Source organism: Eretmochelys imbricata, chromosome 24 (assembly GCF_965152235.1).
Source record: "Eretmochelys imbricata isolate rEreImb1 chromosome 24, rEreImb1.hap1, whole genome shotgun sequence".
Lineage (NCBI taxonomy): Eukaryota > Metazoa > Chordata > Testudines > Cheloniidae > Eretmochelys > Eretmochelys imbricata.
The window spans coordinates 1,792,733-1,816,277 of record NC_135595.1 but is presented as its reverse complement, the minus strand read 5'-3'; the positions used below and the strand labels follow the sequence as shown (position 1 = coordinate 1,816,277).

General features: G+C 66.4%; 1 protein-coding gene across 1 annotated transcript; it reads left to right on the top strand.

Moving 5' to 3' along the window:
- Positions 1-5,876: 5,876 nt before the first annotated feature.
- On the top strand, positions 5,877-21,605 carry LOC144279693 (mothers against decapentaplegic homolog 4-like). Its single transcript, XM_077841290.1, is given in 14 exon segments — positions 5,877-6,106; positions 11,452-11,701; positions 16,087-16,261; positions 16,694-16,714; positions 17,045-17,272; positions 17,636-17,788; positions 18,063-18,133; positions 18,135-18,216; positions 18,526-18,579; positions 18,680-18,863; positions 18,949-18,964; positions 18,966-19,118; positions 19,270-19,408; positions 20,034-21,605. Coding segments are annotated over 14 exon segments (1,968 nt in total). The 3' UTR covers positions 20,246-21,605.
- Positions 21,606-23,545: the final 1,940 nt, after the last annotated feature.

Genomic DNA, 23,545 nt, shown 5'->3' with positions numbered 1-23,545 from the left:
TGCTCCCCCCAGGTGTCTTAATGCACGCCCAATCCAGCCCACCCCTCCCCCAGGGGTCATACACCCCCAATCCCATCCTGCATACGATGCAACCCCCAGCTCTGCAACTCCCCCCAAAGTGTAACGCACTCCACACCGAGCCCGTGTACCATAGAACTTCAGCCCTTGCCAGCTCCTCGGGTGTACTGCACCCCAAAACCAGCCCAAGTACAATGCAGCCTCCAGAGCCTGGAACCCCCCTCCCCACACACACACACGGGTCCACTTCCCCTTACCAGCTATCAATGGGGCACCTGGATCCCTCCCTCTGCACTGGCCCAGGTGCAGCGTGGCTCTCTCGGCCCTGGATCTCCTTCCCCACTGGCCCAGAAGTGTCCCCCAAGAGCTGGCTTTCTCTGGCGGGGCAACCCTAGGGACAGTCCCAAGTCCTCTTCTCCTCCTGCCAGCTCACTGCCTGTAAACAGGGGGAAACACCCACTTCCCCGGGCTGCTGGAGCCCAGCCTGTCCCCTATCACCACCCCCCTGGAAAGGGACAGGGCAGCAGGCTTCACTACCAGGTACCTGACAGACCCCACTCCCGGGAGGGGCAAAGTAGCCAGGGGCCCATGGCGGGAGGGTGTCTGGGTCACTTTGGGGAAAGGGGGGGCACATAAAGTTCCAGAAGTTGAGCTGCGTCAGGAGCAGCTTGGTTCCCCCCCACAGGCTGTCCCCCTCCCCTCCCCTCAAGTGAGTCAAGGCATAAAGTGTGGGGGCCCCCCTTGGAGAAGGGTATTAGGGTTCACTGTTCAAAAAGGTGGGGGTGTCTTGGTTTCCCCTCCCTGCCCCCCCTCGCCACAGGACCTGCAGGGGTTGGAGTGTGTGTGAACCACCAGCTCATCCTGAGACACTGGGGGGCTGCATGGTATCCCCCCCAGCCCTGTGCCTGTCCCTTTGCCCTTGGGATCAGCTGGGAGTGAGCCAACAGGATAAGGGGGGGCGGGGGGGTCACAGCAGTAAACAAGAGGGCTCCCAGGTGAAGGACCTGGCCAGTTGTTTTCCTTTTGCTGTGGGGGGGAGCAGGGAGGGTCCGTGTGTCTGGGCAGAGACAGAGGGACGAGCTGGGGGGTGGGGGGGGGGGGTTGCATTGCAGTGTTGATATCCTGGTTGGGGGGGAGAATGAGCCCTGACAGGTTTGTGCAAAGCCCTGAGCCAAGTCCCCTCAGCTAGGGCAAAAGCCCCGCGCGGCAATGCCATGACCTGTGGGTCACGCTGGGGCTGGGGGGTCCAGTCCCTGTCGGGGCGAGGGGGGACGGGCCCAGCTGAACGCAGAGTTCTGATTCTCCTCCATGCCTGGCCCAGGGCGGCCGCGGGACCCGAGGTCCCACCCTTGCGGGGCCAGCACAGAGAGTGCACGGTTTACGGGGTCGGCCTTCCTGGCCCCCGGCCGGAATGATCCATCCTCTGGCATTCTGATATTTTGGGGCAGGGTAGGACCGGCTGGGAACCTGCCCCCCTCCCTCTGCTGCCACTTGCAAACCCGACTGGGATGGGGCTGAGCGGTTTGGAGGGGGTTCACTGGGGGTGTTGTGCGTAGAACACCCCTTCCCTCCTGCATCAGGCTTTGATCCCTGGGGGCTGGGTATCTCATCACTGCAGGGATCGGGCCCCTTTCTCTGCCACGGTCAGAGACAGGATACTGGGCTAGGTGGGCCCCGGTTCTGATCCGATCTGGCAGCTCCTGCTCATGGGTGGACTCTTTGTTTAAAATCCCTTCCTTGGAAAACTGTTACAATTGCAAAGCGTTTGTGGGGGGTTGGGCAGAACAGGCTCGTGCCTCGGTTTCCCCATGTGTAAAACAGGGGGATAATCCCAGCATCGTCTGAGGTAGTGTGATGAGACGTGTGGAGTGGATACAATGGGGAAGCTGGGGCTGGCAGAGCGCAGCAGCAGGTCCCTCTTGGATTCCCTCATTGTCTGGGATCAATTCTCTCCCCATCGCCGGGGTTTGGTGTAAATCTGACCTAGCTTGCGCCGTGGAAGGAGCTAGTGCTGCGGTCATTTGAAGGAAATCTCTGCGGAAGCAAGCCCTGGAGCTAATCATGAAGCTTTTAATGTTCACCCAGTCGACGATGGGCCGGTGGAACTCATTGCCACATGGTGTCACCAAGCCAGAGGGCTGAGCAGGATTCAGAAAGGGGTCTGGCATTGACGTGGCTAACGGGAGCACCTGCAGCTTGGCCGATGACCTCTAGAAACCCACGCGTTAATCCACCAGCCCCGAACGGGTGGGCAGGGTCGCTGGGCGGGTGAACCCGTGACTCAGGAGTTCCTGTCTCCGAAGCATGTGGCCCAGTGATCAGGGCTCAGGAGTTGGCATTGGGAGCCCTGGGTTCGATCCCACCGCTGCCCTGCTGGGTGAAGTCACTTCATCTGCCCCATGCTTTGGGGCTCTGCCGTAGTGAGTGCGAGGGGCTCGTTCCAGTGGGGGGCAAGATAGGCCCCCAGGGAGAGAGCAGCTGGTGCTGGCCAGGCCGCTGGCCTGGCAGCCGTTTGCTCGGCAGGTTCCGAGTCGCTCCTGAGCATGGATTTTTGCTTTTCCGGGCTGATCTTCCCTGCCCGGTTGGGGTGGGCTCTCACCTGGCGTCTTCCAGACAATCGATACGGCAGGATCCAGCCAGGAAACTTTGATGGGGGCGAAACAGGAGCTCTGCTGCCTAATGTGTCTGCTGTGGACCCCGGGGCACCGGCCAGTCACGCTGGGGACGGACGGGGCTGTTGCTCTGGGCTGGGGCCCGGGCCAACCCTGGCCTCCCTGGCCAGAGGATTCCTTGACGTGCAGTGGCAGCTTGCAAAGCCCTGGTGCCCGGGCCCCTTTGCCTGGGTGCCCTCGGAGAGCAGGGAATAGCGCTGCGGGTGAGGTTCAAACCCTTGACGGTGCGGTGCCGGGTCCTGGGCGAGGGCTGCGTCTGCAGCAGAAGCCGGCGTCTCTTACAAAGCCCAGCACCGGAGCGCAGAAGGCCCTCGAGCGGGAGCTTCCCCACGGAGACATCGGAGCCCTGGCCTGGGGAGCCGTGGATGGGAGCTCGGCCCTCGGGGCCCGTCCTGGGCTCGCTGGGAGCAGGGCTGAAGGGCTCAGTCCTGTCGGATCTGCACTGTGCTGCCTGCTCCCCTGGGGCTGGGCCGTGGTCAGGTCAGAGTGGGGCTGGAAATGCCTGTGTTGGGACCCTGGCTCCGGCACTGACTCGGGCTTCGGCCAGGCCGGAGTCCCAGCCGCGTGGGCCGAGGCCGAGGCACAGGGAGGCTCCCCCGCAGGTTAACGGGGGCAGCTCGACGGGTGCTGCTGGCCAGCCGCTTTGTCTGAGTTTTAGAAGGTGCTAATTAGTCCCGAGGGGGTAGCTGCCCTTGATCCCCCATCTAGACAAGGCCCCTGTGTCGGCACGTGTAGGCTGCAGCTGGCTCGTCCGCACTGGGGAGCACGCTGCAGCGACAAAGGGCCCCCCGTTCCGGAACAGGAGCGTCCCCCCAGCACACGCGGAGCAGCTTCTTCCGGTGAACTACCCAGCGCAGACAAGCCCTGACTCCCCGTGCAGACAAGGCCTCGCTCTGCAGCCTTGACAGGTCCCTGCCCTGCTGTGTGCCTCAGTTTACACATTTGTGGAAGGGAGATGAGGGGCGGCTGTGGCTAGCGAATGGCTGGGCACTGACTTAGCTCACGTCCCTCCTGCTGTGTCAGAACTGGGGGTCCCCCTCCCCGAATCCCCACCATAGGCTCGCTGGCGGAGCAGGAGGGACGGCCCAGCTCCCAGGGGCTGGGGCTGGGGGGGTTAGGGTGGAAGCTCTGGATGGGGGAGTTGCATTGGCAGGGTGCTGGGCGAGGAGGGGAGCTGGGAAGCGTCTCCTTCCTGGAGCAGTGCCGACAGCTGGGGTCCCCCGGGGCACTGTCTCAGGGGCATCACTTGTGGGCAGAAGCCCAGTGGGTGACGGGGCAGGGGATGGTGGGCAAGGGGCCATCAGTCACCCCAAGGGGGCGTGCGGGCCGTAGCATGGCAACTCGGGGGATGCTCTGAATGCCAGGGCCCGTGGGATCAGAGCGCGGGGCCCCCTCACTGAGCCCAGGCTGTTCTAACGCCCTGTCCCACACTGAGATTCGGGTCCCCGTAAGGGAGCTGCAGGGAGTGGGGTGGATGGTGCCCCCCCCCACCCCCGGCGCTGACCCCAGTGCCCTGGCTCGGTGCTAGGGGGCGCTGTGCTGCAGGGAGCGGGGTGGGTGGTGCCCCCCGCCCCCGGCGCTGACCCCAGGGAGCAGGGGGAGCTGTGCTGTGCTGCAGGGAGAGGGGGGGCTGGTAGGGGTCGCTCTCCCCAGCCGTCTGTGCTGACCCGGCCCCTCGCGGGTGCAGGGAGAGGGTTGGGGGCTGGGTCGGGGGTGATCTCCCCTGGCAGGCAGTCCTGGCCGAAGGCGGTGCAGGGAATGGGGCCCGGTAGCAGTCGCTCGGTTCGTTGAGCTGCGTGTCCGGGATCCCCCAGCGTGTCTCCCGAGAAGCGAGGGGTTGGCCCCGGTGCCCTAACCTATTTCCTGCTGGAGAAATTCCATCCTGCCTTGCTCAGCCCCTTTGCAGCTGCAGCCGGGTACAAGATTTTTCTTTCTCTTCCCCTTCCAGCCCGTGGTGCTGCGTCTCTGCGGGCCGGCGCCCAGCGAATGCCGTCTGCCCCGGGGCTGGCTGCAGTTTAGCGGCAGGTTCGTGGTCTGGTAGAGTGCAGCGGAGAGGGCTGGCGCTCTGGAGTTTGCCCCGTGCCAGGCGGGGGAAACCCGGGTAGTTCTCGCCTGAGCCAGCACTTAGCCCTGGCCTGGTGCCGTCGGAGGACTCTGCCAGTGCTGATGTAGCCCCTGGGTGCTGCCCCGTGGTGCGTCGGCTCCCCGCTTTACAGAGCTCCTTCAGGGCACCGCACATCGCTTCATTTCCCTCCACGCAGCACTTGGCTTGTGTGCAGTCCTCCCCTGCCCCCCTCTCACATCGCCCGCCCCCCAGCGCCTCGGGACTAGCCCCCCGAGCAGGGATCCACAAACCGCTCGGGAGCCTGTGGTGGCTGCGGGTGCCGGCTGGCTGAGACCACATGCCCGCAGCTCGCCTTGCTGCTTGTGCGGAGTGCGCCTCTCACGGGACAGGCGAGCGCTGAGGTGCCAGCACCTTGGGGCTTGCTCGAGACCAGGTGGTTCTTAGGCCGGGGTTAGATGATGGGGAAACTGAGGCACAACGGGGGGGACGTGACCGGCCTGAGGCTGTGCAGCCGATCGGTGGCAGAGATTGGGCTTCTTTTCCTGCTTGTCCCTTAGCCCACGCAGCAGCCTGGCTGGGAGCTGGGGTGGCCTGAGCCTTGGTGTGGGACCCAGCAGCGCACCCCGCTGGAGTCCAGCCGCAGACAACAGCCCAGCTGAACTTGTAGCGCTAGGCTGCGGGGGGCCGGGGGAGGGAGAGCTGGGACACTTCGGCTCCCGTCTCGGACAAGTCGAGCCGAGCGAGGGTTAAAGTTTTGTTATGTCTGCTGCGTGGCCAAGGATTTTCCCAGGGCCTGGAGCGGGGCCTGGGTGCGTCGCGCCCGCCCGTGACTCAGAGCTGCAGGGCGGCCTCGGAACAATAACAAAACTCCTTTTGGGGAGTGTCTGGGGCCGCTGGGCTGGGTCTGGAGCCACGGACGCTGAGGGGCCCCCGGCACCCAGACACTCCCCCCCTCTCTTGGCGCGGCAGGGCTGTGTGCTGCGTGGCTGAGCTACACTCCCCAGGAAACCCCTCACTGTGGCATTCCCGGGGCTAAGCAGCCCAAGAGCCTCCTATGCAGGGCGTGTGCTGCATGCCCCACGGCGGCTCGGGGCCCAGAACCCGCCCCCGGGACCAGGGGTATGATCCCCCCGCGCACACTGACACGTGTTCCCTCCGGACCCTCTCTCCCCCCTTCCCCCCTTTCGTCCTCTGCGTCTTGCCCGCGTCCCGTCGGGCAGGGACGCGCCCTGCAAGCTGAGCCCGCACCGGCCCCACTGCACCCCCAGCCTCGATTCAGGGGGGCGAGTCTCACATCTCCCCTGAAGGAGCTGCGTCTACTGCCTGGCGTCTGCGGTTGGGATTGGGGCCGGTAAGTATCGGCTGAGTCGAGCAATCTGCTCCGGAGGGACAGTTCAAGCCACGTGGTTGATATTCTCTTCCCCCAGGCCCTGGGTGGTTGGGCCCGGCAGCCGGACTCCTGGGTTCTCTCCTGGGCTCTTCCACAGGCTTCCTCTGCCCTTGGGCATGGCCCATCTCTGAGCCTCCGTTCCCTGTCTGTGAAATGGCGGGATGGCAGCCTGCCCCTGGAACGAGGTTCTCACTCCGCTGGGGATGCTCTGCCGTGGTGCTGGTGAAGTGGTGGCCGAATGAGGCCGGGATCCCAGGCTCTCTGCATCACCCCTCCCAGGGGCTCCGCTGGCCAGATCAGGGCCCTGGCAGCTGCGGTGGACCCAAGGGGCAAAGGAACCTCGCTGTTCTCGCTCCCCGGGTCAGCGGGTCAGCCCTGCCTTTAGTCATCTCCTTGTTTGTCCAGCACCAGGCATTAACCCCTTCACAGCCCCTGGCTCGTGCCGTGGCAGCCGGCGAACGTCGGCTGGCTGGGCTGGGCTGCCTGGAGGAGCCAGTTAAAGGGGTGCAGATGGGGAGAGACTGGGGAGCTGTGGGGGGAACCCCATGAAACCCCTCTCTGAGAAGCTGTGTAGTTTGCAGGCCTTTCTCCCTAGCCTGGCCCTGTGCAATGCCTGGGGGAAGGGGGGACTTTTAGCCTTAATTCACCTGTCCCGTTGGTGTCAAACTGGCATCACCCTGTTGCTTATAGGGGCACCGCTCCTGATTGGCAGTGGGGACGCCTAGATCCGGGTAAGGCTCTTCGCCTCCAGGAGGGGGCACTGCGGGTTACGCACCAGCCCGGGCTGGAGTGTTACAGGCAACTCTGACTGCACACCCCGGGCTAGCTTCCTCCTGACTCCGGGCCCGGGAAGGTGGGGGAGTCTCTTCCTCCAGGGTGCAGAGCTGTGAGGAGCCCCCCACCCGTCTCAGTCCCTCCTGGCCCTGTGGGCCCATGCGCGGCAGGTGGCTAGACTCAGGTGGGGGCTTCCGGAGGCCTGGCGGGAGGTGGGTCAGTGAAGAGATGTTTCCATCTGAGGTCTTCTCTCCCTGCCCATCAGTGTCTCGGATCAGATGGAAACCCAGGTTCTGATCCTCCGCGGTCGAAAAGGATCCCAAGGCCCTTGTCCCAAATGCTTGGGGTGTGACCTCTCCCCCCACCCTGGATTCCCTCTAAAACCACTGCATTCCCCTGTCCCTCCCTGCCCTGACTGTGGGCTGTTCCGAGCGGCGGCTGCACCTCCCGAGAGGTGACTGCATTACGTTGGCAGGGGAAGCATTTCCAGAGCATATTGGGGTGGGGGGTGTCTTTCTGGCTGGAATATGGATGCCCAAGGGAAATGGATTCGATTCAGCTGGACTAGACTGTAAATCCTCAGGGCTGGGACATGGCACGCGAGGACCCCGCTCTTGGGGCTTCTGTAGTGGGAATAATTAATAATTATAGCAGCCCCTTGAGTGCTCCAAAACCCCTTTGCTTAAGGCAGCGGTTCTCAGCCCGGGTAAACGTACCCCTGGGGCAGGCCGGGATCTGCCAGGGGGTACGTCAGCTCAGCTGGAGATTTGCCTGGTTTCACAACAGGCTACGTGAACAGCACTAGCAAAGTTAGTACAAGCAACATACAGACTATGACTTGTTTAGACGGCTCTGTGCGCTGAAGTGTAAGTACAAGATTTCTGTCCCCGGGGATTCATGTTAGAACTCTGTGGTACATGAGACCGTCAGCAAGTGTGCAGCCATAGCGCTCTGTGCCACTTCTGTGTTTTGATGTCGGATTTTGTAAGCACCCCCCTTTTCTAAGTGAGGTGAAACCTGGGGATAGGCAGGACCCATCAGGCTGTGGACACGCATGGCGTGGTGTGTGCTGGGCGGGGGACGCCCCGGCGAAGATCAGGGCCCGCTTCTGGGCAGTAGAGAGCGACAGCAAGACATGGCCCCCCAGCCAATGAGTGTACAGCCCGGGAAGGTGGAACAGAACAGGTGGGAAACTGAGGCGCAGCGAGGTTAAGTGAGTGGCCCAGGGCCATGCAGGGAGTGTGTAGCAGAGCAGGACTCAGACTCCAGTCTGCAGGTCCCAGCCCAGCCGGCCTTGTGTTGTTTTGTTGTGTTGCCCACCCTACGCCAGGCTGGGGAGGGTCTGAGGGCTCAGGACCACAGCTGCCGGGCCCATGCAGCGTCTCAGGGGGGTGTGATTTGCTCCCGGTGCGCATGGATGATGTGGGGGAGGCCAGCCTGTCTGTGCCCTTGACTCCTGCGTGAGCTGGGCAGGATCAGCGCAGACCCCGGCGTCCCCCTGCCCTCAGCAGCCCAGCTGGCCGGGGACGTGTGACGGGCACTGGGGGAGCGTCCCGTGCGGGGGGAAGGTGTCTCAGACAGTGCAGGCAAGTGAATGAATGAGCCCTTCCCCCCCACCCTCAATAGGCCTCCTGGGAACCCCAGACCCGTCCCCTTGGACTGCGGCTGTGCTGGGGGGGAGGGGGTCTTCCCACTCTGGGTTCCTCTGTTTCCCTGGGATTGTGTTAGCCGGGGGGAGGGGTCCAGCTGGGCCACCTCGACTCCCAGCCCTGTGTGTCTATCAGACGGGAGAGGGGCTGGGAATGGGAGATTTTTTTCGTGGGCGGGGGGGGGTTTCTGCTTAAATTCCCATCTGACAAATAGAATAGAAACATAAAAAGTGCCCCCCCACAGCAGAAGAGACGGGGCGTCTCAGCCTTGGGGCTCCCTGAAAGAGGTCGTTCCTTCTTAAACCCTAAATCTGGGCCGCGGGCACTGAAAGGCCCGGGGGGGGAGAGCCCGGCGGGAGTGAGCGAGTGACGGGTTAACGAGCGCGTTCCCCCCACCCCGGCCCCGCTCGCTGTGTTTAGTCTGCACCCGCCCGCAGCCCTCCCCCCGGCCGAGCAGCTCCATGCACCGCACACACGTTCGCGCCCCGGCACGGGTTCTGCGGTGGGCTTGGCAGAGCCGACTCCGGCCCGAGGTGAGCGATTTCCCGGCGCGGCCGGCGTCGGAGCATGGCTGCCGGGGGGATGGGGGGGCGGGTTTCCCGTCAGGGCTTGGCCCGTTTGTGACCAGCAGAACTGGGGCCCCGTCCTGCCCCCGAGGAGCAGAGCTCTGGCTGCTGTCCCGGGATGATTGCGGAACCCCCCGTTCTGCCCACGACGGGGTCCCAAGTGAGCGCGTGGAGCTGGGACGGGATGAGACACCCCCACCCCAGTCGGTGTCCCAGAGAAACGAGGCCGTTGCTTCGTTAGGGAAGACACAGGATTGAAATGCAGGGGGCTCTGCCTAGTTCAGGGCACCCTTGTGCGCTCCACTTCCCCCAGCAGGGCCAGATGCTCCTGGCCACGCACACAGCCAGGCTGGTTCTCTGCCCTGTTCCCCTTGTGCCCACAGCGTGCCCAGCCCAGCACTCGAGAGCAGTGGGGAGCCCTCTGCATGACAGGACAAGGGGGTCGCCTCACACCCTCTAGCTGGGGATAGAACCCAGGAGTCTGGGCTCCCAGTGCCCCCCACCCGTGCTGCTCTAACCACTAGACCTCACTCTTCTCCCACAGCTGGGCAGAGAACCCAGGAGTCCTAGCTCTTAGCCCCCTGCTCTAACCACTGCATGGCACACTGTGCCGGAAATGCTCTGACAAGCCCTGTACGTGGCCGTCTGTCTGTGAGTGCCGGGGCCAATCCCCTAGTGCTGGGACCCACCCGATCCCCCGCCCTGTGCGATCCCTGTGTAGGGGGACGCCCCCCCATCCGCTCCCTCAGGCTGTGTGAGCTCTGACCCGCCCGTGACCTTCCCCGCAGACCCAGTCTCCCTTTTAATGTGGTTAATTCCCGTCTCGGCGTCTCCCTGCGGAGCTGGATGCACTGGTGAGGAGGGGCTGGTTGCTCCTGTTTTCCCTAATTCTTTACAGCCTTTCCTGAGAGCCGGGGCCAGAGACCTCTCCTGGGCCCCAGCAAATCCAGCCCCTCCGGCTGCTCCATCCCCAGAGGCAGGATCCAGCGTGGGCTCAGTGTGATGCCTGGGCACTGTGCTGGTCTGCAGCCTCCAGGGTTAGCTTTGCTGCAGGTTGGCCTGTCCATCTGTGGGTCTGTCTGTGGCCGTCCAGCACCAGCGCAGCTCATGGTTATCTGTCTGGCTGCAATGTCTTGGGGGCCCCGCCTAGGCCGGGCACCACACAGACCCTGGGCCGGGGTCGGGCCACCAAGCCAGGCTGGGCACTATGCAGACCCTGCACTGGGATCGGGGCCCCAGGCCAGGCTGGGTGCTGGGCAGACCCTGCACTGGGATCGGGGCCCCTGGCCAGGCTGGGTGCTGGGCAGACCCTGCACTGGGATCGGGGCCCCTGGCCAGGCTGGGTGCTGGGCTGACCCTGCACTGGGATCGGGGCCCCTGGCCAGGCTGGGTGCTGGGCTGACCCTGCACTGGGATCGGGGCCCCTGGCCAGGCTGGGTGCTGGGCAGACCCTGCACTGGGATCAGGGGCCCAGGCCAGGCACCACACAACCCCACGCCAGGATCGGGGGGGTCAGGCTGGGCATGGCGCTGGCTCAGAGTGAGACCATCCCTGCCGAGAAGAGCTGGCAGTGTGAATAGATACAGGGAGGGAGAACGGAAGGAGCATTATGGGGAAACTGAGCCCCAGAGAGGTGCAGCGATGGGCCCAAGGTCATTGGTGGGATGGGGCTGTGGCAGGGCTGGGAAGCCCCCTTTGCCCCAGTTCCCTGTGTCCCTCTCCCAGGGCTGGGAGTCGGTTGATGGACATCAGGCAGCCGATCTCTGGCGCTGCAGTTACCTGGGGCGTCGGGGAGGGTCCCGGTGAGGGTTGCGTGTCCCTCGTTCTGTCTGGGGGGGCGGAGCCGCAGGGTCTGCACAGGGCAGCCATGGCCGGAGGCTCCAGCACTGAGGGGCTCGGGCGGCCCGGTGAGGCAGAGCTGGGAGTGGAACCCAGGAGTCCTGATTCTCCAGCCACCCCCTCTACCCACTAGAGCCGGGGCTCTGGGAGCTGAAGCTCAGCAGAGGAGCGGGGCTGTTTCCTGGCTCTGCTAGGAGCCTTTCCCCCCATCCTCGGGGCCCGGGGCCCTCTCCGGACCTTGCTGGGAGCTGGCACTGCAGTAGCCTGACCCGGGCAGGGGCTTGGGCCCAGCCGTGTCTCCGGAAGGCTCGGGTGTGTATCTGGCAGGGCCCGTGGGGTCGGGGGGCTGCCTGCTGAGACTGGCCTGTTACCTGGTGGTCCTGGCGCCCAGGCCGCTGCTCCAACCACTCGGTCCCCCTCCCGTCCCGGAGCCGGGCGGTGGTGGGCCCGGGGGGTGACGCCTGCCCTGTCTCTGCAGGCCGAGCGGCACCATGTCCCTGAACGCCCCCACCAGCAACGACGCCTGCCTGAGCATCGTCCACAGCCTGATGTGCCACCGGCAGGGCGGGGAGAACGAGACCTTCGCCAAGCGGGCGATCGAGAGCCTGGTGAAGAAGCTGAAGGAGAAGAAGGACGAGCTGGACTCGCTCATCACGGCCATCACCACCAACGGCGCCCACCCCAGCAAGTGCGTCACCATCCAGCGCACCCTGGATGGGCGGCTGCAGGTAAGGGGGCTCCCCGCACCGGGAGGGCAGAGAACCCAGGAGTCTGGGAGCCCAGCCCCCCCCAACCACTAGACCCCACTCCCCTCCCAGATCTGGGGATAGATCCTAGGAGTCCTGGCTCCCACCCCCCTGCTCTAACCCACTAGACTCTACTCCTCTCACAGAATCAGGGAGAGAACCCAGGCGTCCGGGCTCCCAGCCCGCCCTGTTCTCACCCACCAGCCCCCACTCCCCTCCCAGAGCCGGGGAGAGAACCCAGGAGTCCTGGCTCCCTCCCCCCTGTTCTAACCCACTAGACTCTACTCCTCTCACAGAATCAGGGAGAGAACCCAGGCGTCCTGGATCCCAGCTCCCCCTGCTCTAACCCACTAAACTCTACTCCCCACCCAGAGCTGGGGAGACAACCCAGGAGTCTGGGCGCCCAGCTACCCCACCGGTGCCCCCCAAACCAGGAGACCTGCTGGGGAGGTCTGGACGGGGGGGTTCAGGGTATAGTTGGGGGGGAAGGGAGGGCGGCTGCCAGCTGGAGGAGCGACAGGGGTGTTGAGTGCAGGGGGGCTCCGTTGCGCAGCCGGGCACCGCGGGGGCCTCGGGCCAGGAGCAGTGCGGGGGCCTCGGGCCAGGAGCAGCGCGGGGGCCTGGGCTCTTGCTTGCTTGCCCTGGGTTCTTGTGACTGGCTCTCAGGGTCGGGGGGTCGAGGCCCCTGGGAGCCGGGAGGGCAGGGGGGCCGAGAGCGGGATGGGGGGTGAGGGGAGGAAGGGGGCTGGCACTGGGGGAGCGCCCCTGGGGTGCCTTGGGGCGGGGCGGAGGCCACTCTCCCTGTGAGCAGCTGGCTCCGGGTGCCCCCCTCCCCTCCCCTGGCTCTGCGCCGGACCCCCCCCTTTCCGGGATGAGTCACTGTCTGGCAGCATCAAAGGCAGCAGGAGGAGGGGGGTGGGGTCTGGAGTCAGCAGCCGTGGGCCAAGCTCATGTGGGGCAGCCCCCCCACCCCACGATGGGAGACGGGGGCCGGCCAGTGATGGGAGCCAGGCACCGGCTGAGCTGGGAGGCCCAGGAGTCTTTCCCCCCCTTCCCCCGTGTTTTCCCCCCTCCGGAGGAGATGGGCTGCCCCAAAGCAGACCCCTCACCCCCCCCCCGCACTGCCGACCCCCGCCCAGTACAGATGGGCTCCCCTGGTGTGGGGGGGGACGGGGACTTGTCTCCGTTTTCCCCTCTTGGCCCCTGGGAGAGGGGCTCTGTAGCCTGGGGTGGGGTGGGGTGGGGTGTTGTGCCCCATTAAGCAGCGCCCCCTAGTGGCTCTGCCGGGGGCAGGGTGCCGAGGTGCTGTGCCCTCCCAGGGGCAGAGGGGTGGGGGCAGGGGGCTGCTGCGGGCCCAGCGGAGCTGCAGCCCCTCTGCTGACTGGGGCTGAGGGGTGGGGTCCCTGGGGGGTGCTCTGTGAGGTGTCGGGTAGAGGGGGAGCCACGGCTGTTTGTAGGAGGTGGGAGCAGGGGAGGGGGGCACTTGGTGTGGTGGGTTGGGGAGGCTGGTTCCTGGGGGGGGTTGCAGGGGGCAGAGGAGGAGGGAGCTCTGTGATGGGGGAGGGGCACTGCAGAGGGGTAGCAGGGGCCAAAGGGGGAGCTCTGTAATGGGGGAGGGAGCCCTAGGGGAGTTGTAGGAGGGGGCAATGGTGGGGGAGGGGCAGCTCTGTGATGGGGAGGGGGCCATGCAAGGGGGTTGCAGGGGGCCTTGGTGACAGGGGAGGGAGAGCTCTGATGGGGGAGGGGACCCTGTGTGTTGGGGGGTGTAGCAGGGGGCAGTGATGGAGGAGGGGCCCTGCGGGGGGGGTTACAGGGGGCAGTGATGGGGGAGGGGCAGTGCAGGGGAGGATTGCAGGGGGGAGGGGCCCTGCGGGGGGGAGGTTGCAGGAGGAGCTCTGTGGTAGGGGAGGGGCCCTGCGGGGGGGTTGCAGGGGGCAGTGATGGGGGAGGGGCAGTGCAGGGGAGGATTGCAGGGGGGACGGGCGCTGCGGGGGGGGAGGTTGCAGGGGGAGCTCTGTGGTGGGGGAGGGGCCCTGCGGGGGGGGTTGCAGGGGGCAGTGGTGATGGGAGAGGGGGAGCTCTGTCGTGTGGGAGGGGCACTGCAAGGGAGGATTGCAGGGGGGGTTGCAGGGGGCAGTGGTGATGGGGGAGGGGGAGCTCTGTGGTGGGGGAGGGGCCCTGCAGAGGAGGATTACAGGGGGGGAGGCCCTGCATGGGGGGGTTGCAGGGGGGCAGTGGTGATGGGGGAGGGGGAGCTCTGCAGTGGAGATGGGGCCCTGCATGGGGGGGTTGCAGGGGGCAGTGGTGGTGGGGGAGGGGCAGCTCTGTGGTGGGAGAGGGGCACTGCAGGGGGGTTGCAGGGGGGCAGTGGTGATGGGGGAGGGGGAGCTCTGCAGTGGAGATGGGGCCCTGCGTGGGGGGGTTGCAGGGGGCAGTGGTGGTGGGGGAGGGGCAGCTCTGTGGTGGGGGAGGGGCACTGCAGGGGGGGTTGCAGGGGGCAGTGATGGGGGAGGGGCAGTGCAGGGGAGGATTGCAGGGGGGAGGGGCCCTGCGGGGGGGAGGTTGCAGGAGGAGCTCTGTGGTAGGGGAGGGGCCCTGCGGGGGGGGTTGCAGGGGGCAGTGATGGGGGAGGGGCAGTGCAGGGGAGGATTGCAGGGAGGAGGGGCCCTGCGGGGGGGAGGTTGCAGGAGGAGCTCTGTGGTAGGGGAGGGGCCCTGTGGGGGGGTTGCAGGGGGCAGTGATGGGGGAGGGGCAGTGCAGGGGAGGATTGCAGGGGGGAGGGGCCCTGCGGGGGGGGGAGGTTGCAGGGGGAGCTCTGTGGTGGGGGAGGGGCCCTGCGGGGGGGGTTGCAGGGGGCAGTGGTGATGGGAGAGGGGGAGCTCTGTCGTGTGGGAGGGGCACTGCAAGGGAGGATTGCAGGGGGGGTTGCAGGGGGCAGTGGTGATGGGGGAGGGGGAGCTCTGTGGTGGGGGAGGGGCCCTGCAGAGGAGGATTACAGGGGGGGAGGCCCTGCATGGGGGGGTTGCAGGGGGCAGTGGTGATGGGGGAGGGGGAGCTCTGCAGTGGAGATGGGGCCCTGCGGGGGGGGGGGTTGCAGGGGGCAGTGGTGGTGGGGGAGGGGCAGCTCTGTGGTGGGGGAGGGGCACTGCAGGGGGGGTTGCAGGGGGCAGTGATGGGGGAGGGGCAGTGCAGGGGAGGATTGCAGGGGGGAGGGGCCCTGCGGGGGGGAGGTTGCAGGAGGAGCTCTGTGGTAGGGGAGGGGCCCTGTGGGGGGGTTGCAGGGGGCAGTGATGGGGGAGGGGCAGTGCAGGGGAGGATTGCAGGGGGGAGGGGCCCTGCAGGGGGAGGAGGTTGCGGGGGAAGCTCTGTGATGGGGGAGGGGCTCTGCGGGGGGGGGTTGCAGGGGCAGTGGTGATGGGAGGGGGGAGCTCTGTCATGTGGGGGGCACTGCAGGGGAGGATTGCAGGGCGGGAGGCCCTGCCTGGGGGGGTTGCAGGGGGCAGTGGTGACGGGGGAGGGGGAGCTCTGCGGTGGAGATGGGGCCCCACGGGGATGGGGGGTCAGGACGGCGCCACCGCAGCCCTGTGACTGGATGGGTTTTGACACGTCCTCACAATAGATAAACAAAGGCCTGGGCGAGGGGTGGGCAGGACTTGGGGGGCGGGGGGTGTCCAATTACGTCTGGAGAAGCGGAGGGGGGGGAGTGGGCTGCACAGCCCCAGCTCCTGCCTGTGTCTGCGGGGCCCTGGGGCTGTGCTGGGGGGCGAAGGGGGTGGGGAGGGAGCACCGTCCCATCCGATGGGGGAATGCCGGGGTCTGTCTCTCCTCCCTGGTGCCCGTTCTCCAGCAGCCCGGCCTCCACCCCACCTTGTCCCCATCGCCCACAGGCAGGACGCCAGGGTCCCCTCGGCACAGGTGCTGCAAGACTGCTGGCTATACGGGGGCAGAGGCTGCATCTAGCCCCCAGTGAAAAACATGGATCTTGGTGTTCCACATCCCAGAGCCAGGGATAGAACCCAGGAGTCCTGGCTCCCAGCCCCCGCTGCTCTAAACCCCCCAGACTCCACTCCCCTCCCAGAGCCAGGGATAGAACCCAGGAGTCCTGGCTCCCAGCCCCCGCTGCTCTAAACCCCCCAGACTCCACTCCCCTCCCAGAGCCAGGGATAGAACCCAGGAGTCCTGGGTCCCAGCCCCCGCTGCTCTAACCCCCACCCCAGACCCCTCTCCCCTCCCAGAGCCAGGGATAGAACCCAGGAGTCCTGGCTCCCAGCCCCCGCTGCTCTAAACCACCCAGACTCCACTCCCCTCCCCGAGCTGGGTTAGAACCCAGGAGTCCTGGCTGCCTGGCTCCCCCGCTCTCCACCCAGGTGGCCGGCCGGAAGGGCTTCCCCCATGTGATCTACGCCCGGCTCTGGCGCTGGCCCGACCTGCACAAGAACGAGCTGAAGCACGTCAAGTTCTGCCAGTTCGCCTTCGACCTCAAGTACGACAGCGTCTGCGTGAACCCTTACCACTACGAGCGCGTGGTGTCGCCAGGCCTGGGTGAGCGGCTGGGTGCGGGGCCTGGCACGAGCCCGTGCCCCTGGGGATGCAGGGCCAGGGGGCACCGGGCTGGCTGGGCCTGTCCGGGGTGGGCATGGCAGGGCCTCCAGGGCTGCTGGACTTCTCGGTACCTGGGTATCAGGGTTGGGGGTGGCGCAGCTCCCAGAGGTTGGGGGGAACATCCCCCCCTTTCATGTCAAGCCCTCTGGGGAGCCGGGAGCCAGGTGTGGGGGGCTCTGGCAGTGTGGAGCCGCTGCCGGGGTGCATGGTGCCCGCACCCGACCATGCGGAGGGAGCCGGGGGAACGGCACCACAGGGCCTGGAGCAGCGCGTTCCCCTTGCACTGGGGCAGGCCGTTCACAGCTGGCCCCCAAGTCATTCACGGGCTTCCCCCCGACACCTGGCTAATGCGCCCTTCTCTCTCTGCTGCAGGTCTGAGCATCCAGAACACAGGTGAGGGGCCTGCTGTGGGGCTGGGCCGGGGCCGTCACTGCCAGGGGGGCTGGGAGGTCCCTACAGAGCCTCCCCACATGCCACCCCTGGCTGCGTCTCTCCTGGGGGGGCCTGGGGTGCCCCTATGACATGGGGAGGGCAGAGCCCCAGCGGTGTGGAGCTGGGGGTCCCTGTGACACCGGGGGGAACAGGGCCCTGGGGGGGGGAGGGAGCAGAGCCCCAGGGTGTGTGGAGAGCTGCGCGTCCTTGTAACGCTGTGGGGGCCCCGTGATGGCAGTCACCCCCAGCCCTGCAGGCAGTGACCCCATGGTTTCTCCCCCCCCACTGCAGCACCCCCTGCCCGCCTGGTGAAGGAGGAGTTTGTCCATGACTGTGTCCAGATGGAGGTGCCCACGGGGCTGGGCTCCCCTGCCAGCGACCATGGCCCGGGGGCCAAGCACCCACCCCGGGGGATGCCCCCCGCTGAGTCCTACTGCCAGCCGCTGCCCCCCCTCCAGCTGCCCGAGCCCCCCCGTGCCCCTGTAAACATCTACCCCACCCTGACCATGTCACCCCCGGGTGAGTACAGCGCCAGGCCCTTCTGTGGAGGGCGGGGAGAGCCCCTGGGCTGGGAGGGAGCTGCTGGGGGGGCGGGGGGGAGTGTGGGGAGGAGCAGATTCTGTCTCTGGACTGGCCTGGAGCCCGGAGGGCGTCCCAAGCGCCCCCCACCCCCTGCGTTAAAAGCACAGACCCCAGAAGGGCCGTGATGGGGCCCCCTGCCCAGCGGGTAGCACTCAGGCTGGATTGGGGGGCGAGTCTGAGAATGAGGCGGGGGGGCTGTTTGCCCTTGCCCCCCGGGGCCCCATCTCGGGCGGACTAGGGCAGGTTTGGGGGGACGGCAGCCGGGTGATGGGTGTCTCTCTCCCCCCGCCTCCCCAGCAGTGGCCTCCGGGGGCCCCCTGCTGTCCTTGGCACACGGCGAGGGACTGCAGCAGATCGCCTCCCCGCGCCAGCCCGTGGCACCCACCCCACCCCCGGCCCCACCAGCCTCGCAGCAGAACGGCTACCCCATGCCCCCCAAGCAGTCCTACCACAGTGAGTACCGGGCTCCACTCAAACTCCCCCAGGTTGGCCGCAGCGCAGGGGGACCAGCTGGCTGACTCCAGTCGGCGGAGGTGGGGGGCCACCCCAGTACTGCCCACAGCCAGCAGAGGAATCGCTGGAAAGGGCCTGGCACGGGTGTGCCCCAAATTCCTCCCCCATCTCAGGGGTGCAGCACAGAGGGGGGGTGTCCCCGGGCGGGGGGGGGGGGCAGGGCATTGGGCTCTCCTGCATGGGGCGGGGTCCTCACTCTCTGCCCCCTTCTCAGGCAAGACAGCCAGCTGGACGGGCAGCAGCACCGCGGTCTACACCCCCAGCCTGGGGGGCCAACAGCCCACCCCCCCCGCCGCCCCCTCCACCACCGCCGCAGCAGAACGGACGGAGCCACCCGCAGCCCCCGCTCCATCACCCCAACCACTACTGTACGTCGGGCGGGGGGCAGAGCGCTGGGGGGCGGGCACGGGGGGGGGGTGAGCCTGGCCCCGGTCCACGGCAGCCAATCGCTCCCTATTTCCATAGCCCCCCCGGCGAGAGAAACGCAGCCACGCCTGGGGAGGAGGGAGCGAAGGGGAGGGGCAGAGCCCTTCGCCTGCCTGTTACCTACGCGCCCTGCTGGGGCTGGAACCCGGCACCAAGGCTCAGGCCCTGCCCCCCGGCCAGCCCCAGCTGCCTCCGCTCCCCCTGCCCTCCTGTCTGCCCTGCCTGACCGAGCCCTTCTCTGTCCCCCCCAGGGCCCCCGCACCATAACGCAGCCCCCTACCAGCAGCCCGTCTCCAGCCACCCGGGTAAGTGACGCAGCCACGGATCCCCCCCGCCCCCCAGGCCTCCCGCCTGCCCCCCCGCCCCCCCCAGGCCTCCCGCCTGCGTGACCTTTGCCCCCCGCAGGTCCGGAGTTCTGGTGCTCCATCGCCTACTTCGAGATGGACGTGCAGGTCGGGGAGATCTTCAAGGTGCCGTCCAGCTGCCCCGTGGTGACGGTGGACGGCTACGTGGACCCCTCGGGGGGCGACCGCTTCTGCCTGGGGCAGCTCTCCAACGTGCACCGCACGGACGCCAGCGAGCGGGCCAGGTGAGGGGGAGGCGGGGGCAGGGTGGGGCCCCCCCCTTCCGCCCCGCCCCGGGTGCCGGGCTGAGCCAGGCTTCCTGTGCCGCAGGCTGCACATCGGCAAGGGGGGTGCAGCTGGAGTGCCGGGGCGAGGGCGACGTCTGGATGCGCTGCCTGAGCGACCACGCCGTCTTCGTGCAGAGCTACTACCTGGACCGGGAGGCCGGGCGCGCCCCGGGCGACGCCGTGCACAAGATCTACCCCGGCGCCTACATCAAGGTACGGGGGGGCGGGGGGGGCGCTGCCCGGCAGCTGGGCGCGCACAGAGCCTTTGGCCACGCCGGGCTCTGCCGCATCCAGCTCCCCCCCCCCAGGTGTGGGGCCGTGGCAGCCCCCCCCCGCCCGGCGCTGACGTTCTCGCCCCCCCCAGGTGTTCGACCTGCGGCATTGCCACCGCCAGATGCAGCAGCAGGCGGCCACGGCCCAAGCGGCGGCCACGGCCCAGGCCGCGGCGGTCGCGGGGAACATCCCGGGGCCTGGCTCCGTGGGCGGCATCGCGCCGGCTGTTAGTAAGTGGCTGGGGCCCGGTCCAGGCTGCGGGAGGGTCTGGCAGCTGGGTGTGCTGGGGGTAGAGCGGGCGGGGGGCTGCGTGGCCATGGGTCTGGGAGGTGTCACTGGGAACAAGGGAGCAGCTGGGGGCCTAGTGGGTGGTGGAGGGCGGGGCTGGGAGCCAGGACTCCTGGGTTCTCTTCCCAGCTCTGGGAGGGGAGTGGGGGTCTGACGGGTGAGAGCGGGGCGGGGCGGGGCTGGGAGCCAGGACTCCTGGGTTCTCTTCCCAGCTCTGGGAGGGGAGTGGGGTCTGATGGGTGAGAGCGGGGCGGGGCTGGGAGCCAGGACTCCTGGGTTCTCTTCCCAGCTCTGGGAGGGGAGTGGGGTCTGACGGGTGAGAGCGGGGCGGGGTGGGGCTGGGAACCAGGACTCCTGGGTTCTCTTCCCAGCTCTGGGAGGGGAGTGGGGTCTGACGGGTGAGAGCGGGGCGGGGAGCCAGGACTCCTGGGTTCTCTTCCCAGCTCTGGGAGGGGAGTGGGGTCTGATGGCTGGGAGCCAAGACCCCCGGGTATGTCCCAGTGGTAGGGGAGGGGCCGAGTCCCCTGCACTCCGGCCCTGCCTGTCTCTCCTTTGCCCCCTCCCCAGGCCTCTCCGCTGCCGCTGGGATCGGCGTGGACGACCTCCGGCGTCTCTGCATCCTGCGTCTGAGCTTCGTCAAGGGCTGGGGGCCAGACTACCCCCGCCAGAGCATCAAGCACACCCCCTGCTGGATCGAGGTGCACCTGCACCGGGCCCTGCAGCTGCTGGACGAGGTGCTGCACACCATGCCCATGGCCGACCCGGGGCCCGTCAACTAGCGGGGCTGGCGGGACAGTGGCTTCCAGCCTCTGACGTAAAGGGCCGGCGCTGCCTTCAGTCAATGAGCGTCCGTGGGGCCTTATCTTACCATGTGGGGTGCCAGGACTCGCCCCTCCCCCACGATTCTGCCCCTCCCACTGAGCCTTGAACCGGCTGCCACCCCGGAGCCAAAGCAAGCCAGCCCCGGCTTCAGGGAGTCTCTGGGCTCTGTCGAGACTCTTAACAAGGGAGCAACTGCCCCGATCTGCTGGTCCCCTCTGGGCTCTGCCACGGCTCGCCCTGGAGACGTGGCACCTGGGGGCGTGGGCACGCCGACAGGCCAGGGACTGTCTAGCCTGCTGGGTCTCTTCCATCTCTGTGATCTAGGAGGCGAGGAGCCGGTGACGTTTTATCCTCCCCTTCCCCGCTCCATCCACCCACCCCACCCCTCCGCTTCATCTCACCCCTTTGCCCAGCACTCGGCCAGGCGGTGCCCCGCGGGGAGCGGGTTGTGGGCGGCCACTCTCCCTCCCCATGAAACCCCTCCCGGTCGCACTCGCTTCTTGGGGTGGTTTAATTTAATTTGTAATAAAAAGCCAAATAACTAGGGCCCTACCAAATTCACAGCCATGAAAAACGCGTCACGGGCCGTGAAATCTGGTCTCCCCCCATGAAGTTGGGTCTTTTGTGTGCTTTTACCCTGACGATACAGATTTCACAGAGGAGACCAGCGTCTCTCAAATGGGGTCCTGACCCAAACAGGAGTTGCGGGGGGGTGGGGGGGGGCGTCGCAAGGTTATCGTAGGGGGGGTTGCGGCTGGAGAGCGGCAGCTGCTGACCCAGGGCCCAGCCCTGCAGGCAGCAGCGCAGAAGTCGGGGTGACAGTACTGCGACCCCCCCCTACAATAACCTTGCGCCCCCCCACCCCCCGCAACTCCTGTTTGGGTCAGGACCCCGACAATGACAACACCCTGAAATTTCAGATTTAAATAGCTGAAATCATTAAATTGATGGTTTTTTAAGTCCTATAACCGTGAAATTGACCAAAATGGACTGTGAATTTGGTAGTGCCCCACAACTAACTAAAAGTACCAAAAATCCCAGCATGGCACTGCCAGGGCCTGGCCCCCTTCGCCCGCTGCAGGGAACATGGTTGTGGCCAGCTCTGTAGGTGCAGCTTATTGGCTCTGCCGTTCCCAGGAGCGCCAGAGGTCGGCTGGGTTTGCACCATGGGGAGCGTCTCACTCCCGGGCCAGGCTCGGGGAAGGAGCCGGGTAAGTGGTCCGATTTCCTCCCATGCACTGGGCCCTCCATGAGCTGGAATTCAGACACTTCATGTGGCTTTTTTAATCGTTATTTAAATGATCTGGGTTTTTTGCACTGGTGTCATGTCTGCTCCTTCCCGCCAGGGCGCGCTGGGGCATGGGAGGGGGAGATAAGCTGGTTTCTTTCCCTGCAGCGGAGGCGGTGGGAGGGGGAGATAAGCTGGTTTCTTTCCCTGCAGCGGAGGCCGCGACTCAGACCTGGTTACCTGGTGCTTTCTGTTCTTGAAGCTCTGTCCCAGCAGCTGCTCCACCACCCTCTCCCCGCTCCCAGTGAGCCACGGCCTAGCTGGGCAGGGAGGCGAGGTATTCGGGTCATGCTGCAGAGAGGGAGACAGGATGCCTGGGTCCCATTCCTGGGCTCAGTCCCATGGGAGCAGAGCAGAGCCTAGGGCCGTCTGCCCTGGTGTCCTGTCCGTGCCAGCGGCTGGTTGGGGGAAGTGCAGGACCCCTGCCCTGTGGGGTCACCTGCTGGAGCCAGGCTCACACCCTGAGACAGGAGCTTTTCTCTGGGTTATTTTGTGTAACTGGATATTTCTGTTCTCCATGAAACTGTCTGCATCCAGCTGAGTCCTTGGCCTAAATGAGAGCTTGTGGCAGAGAGTTCCAAAGGCTAATTGTGCTAACTCTGCTACGTCAGCCAGTGGCCTCCTTTCCTCAGCAGCACAGAGCGAGCCAGGCTCCTGAAACCTGCCACCCCCTTCCTGCCCCTGGCTGCCATTGCTCTGTCTACCTTCAGTCCTGCTTGGCTGCAGAGTGGGTCTGACAGGATGGACCCCAGGCTGGGCCGAATCCGCAGTCCTCTCATGACAGATGCGTATAGAGCCCTGGGCCGTGGGGCTGGTCTGTTGGGGGCTGGAGCTGTGGACTGGCTCTGTGCAGTTTGCAGGAAGCTCCCCGATTCAATGCAGCCTGCAAATATTACAGCAGGGCCAGGCAAGGAGGCTGCCGGGCCTGAAGGCGCCTCTGACTCCTGCCCGAGGATGGCCCCCAACAGGCAGATCAGCCCTGGGGCAAGGAAAGTGGCACCAGCCGTGCCCTGGAGCCAGCCAGTGCTGCACAAGGCCAGCTGGCAGGAGCGGGGACGCGAGGCCTTTAAAACCCCTGGGGAAGAGGCTCCAGAAATGTTTTCCCTCCTCCAGCCACAGGAGGTTTGTGCCTCTCTCCCAGCCGCGAGGAGCCCTGCCGGCTGCACACACCCCCGGCCTGTCCCCCAACAGCTGCTGGGGGCCGTGCTGCATGTGATCAGGCGGCAAGTGCATCAGCGCCCCACAGGCAGCTATGGTTCCTTGCCTAGCCCCCCGCCCACTCAACATGCTATAAAAACTGCACAACCCACCTGTGCCACAACTTATCCTGCATATAAAAGGCAGGGCCAGCATTAGGAGGTAGCAAGCAGGGGGCCTAGGGTTGCCAGCGGGCCGTTAAAAGTCCAGTTGGCAGCGCAGCAGGGCTAAGGCAGGCTCCATGCCTGTGAGCGGTTCCCAGAAGCGGACAGCATGTCCGGCTCCTAGGTGCAGGGGCAGCCACGGGGGTCTGTGCGCTGACCCCGCCCTGAGCGCTGGCTGCGCAGCTCCCATTGGCCGGGAATACGGCCAATCAGCACTGTGGGGGCGGTGCCTGCGGGCAAGGGCAGTGCGCAGAGCCTCCTGGCTGCACCTATGCCTAGGAGCTGGACATGCCGGCCGCTTCCAGGAACCGTGGGGAACCAGGGCAGGCAGGGAGCCTGCCTCAGCTCCACTGTGTCGCCCACCAGGAACAAGTAAGCACTGCCTAGCTGGGGCCTGCACCCCGAACACCCACATCCCAACCCCAGCTACGATCCAGCACCCAAACCTCCTGAGCCCCCTCCTCCACTCCAAACCCCTCCTCCCTGGCCCCACCCCAGGGCCCACACTCCCAGCCGGAGCCCTCGCCCCCTGCCCCAGCCCAGTGAAGGTGGGGGGGGAGAGTTAGTGACGGGGGCCTTGGGGGCGGGGCGGGGCAGGGGTGTTCGTT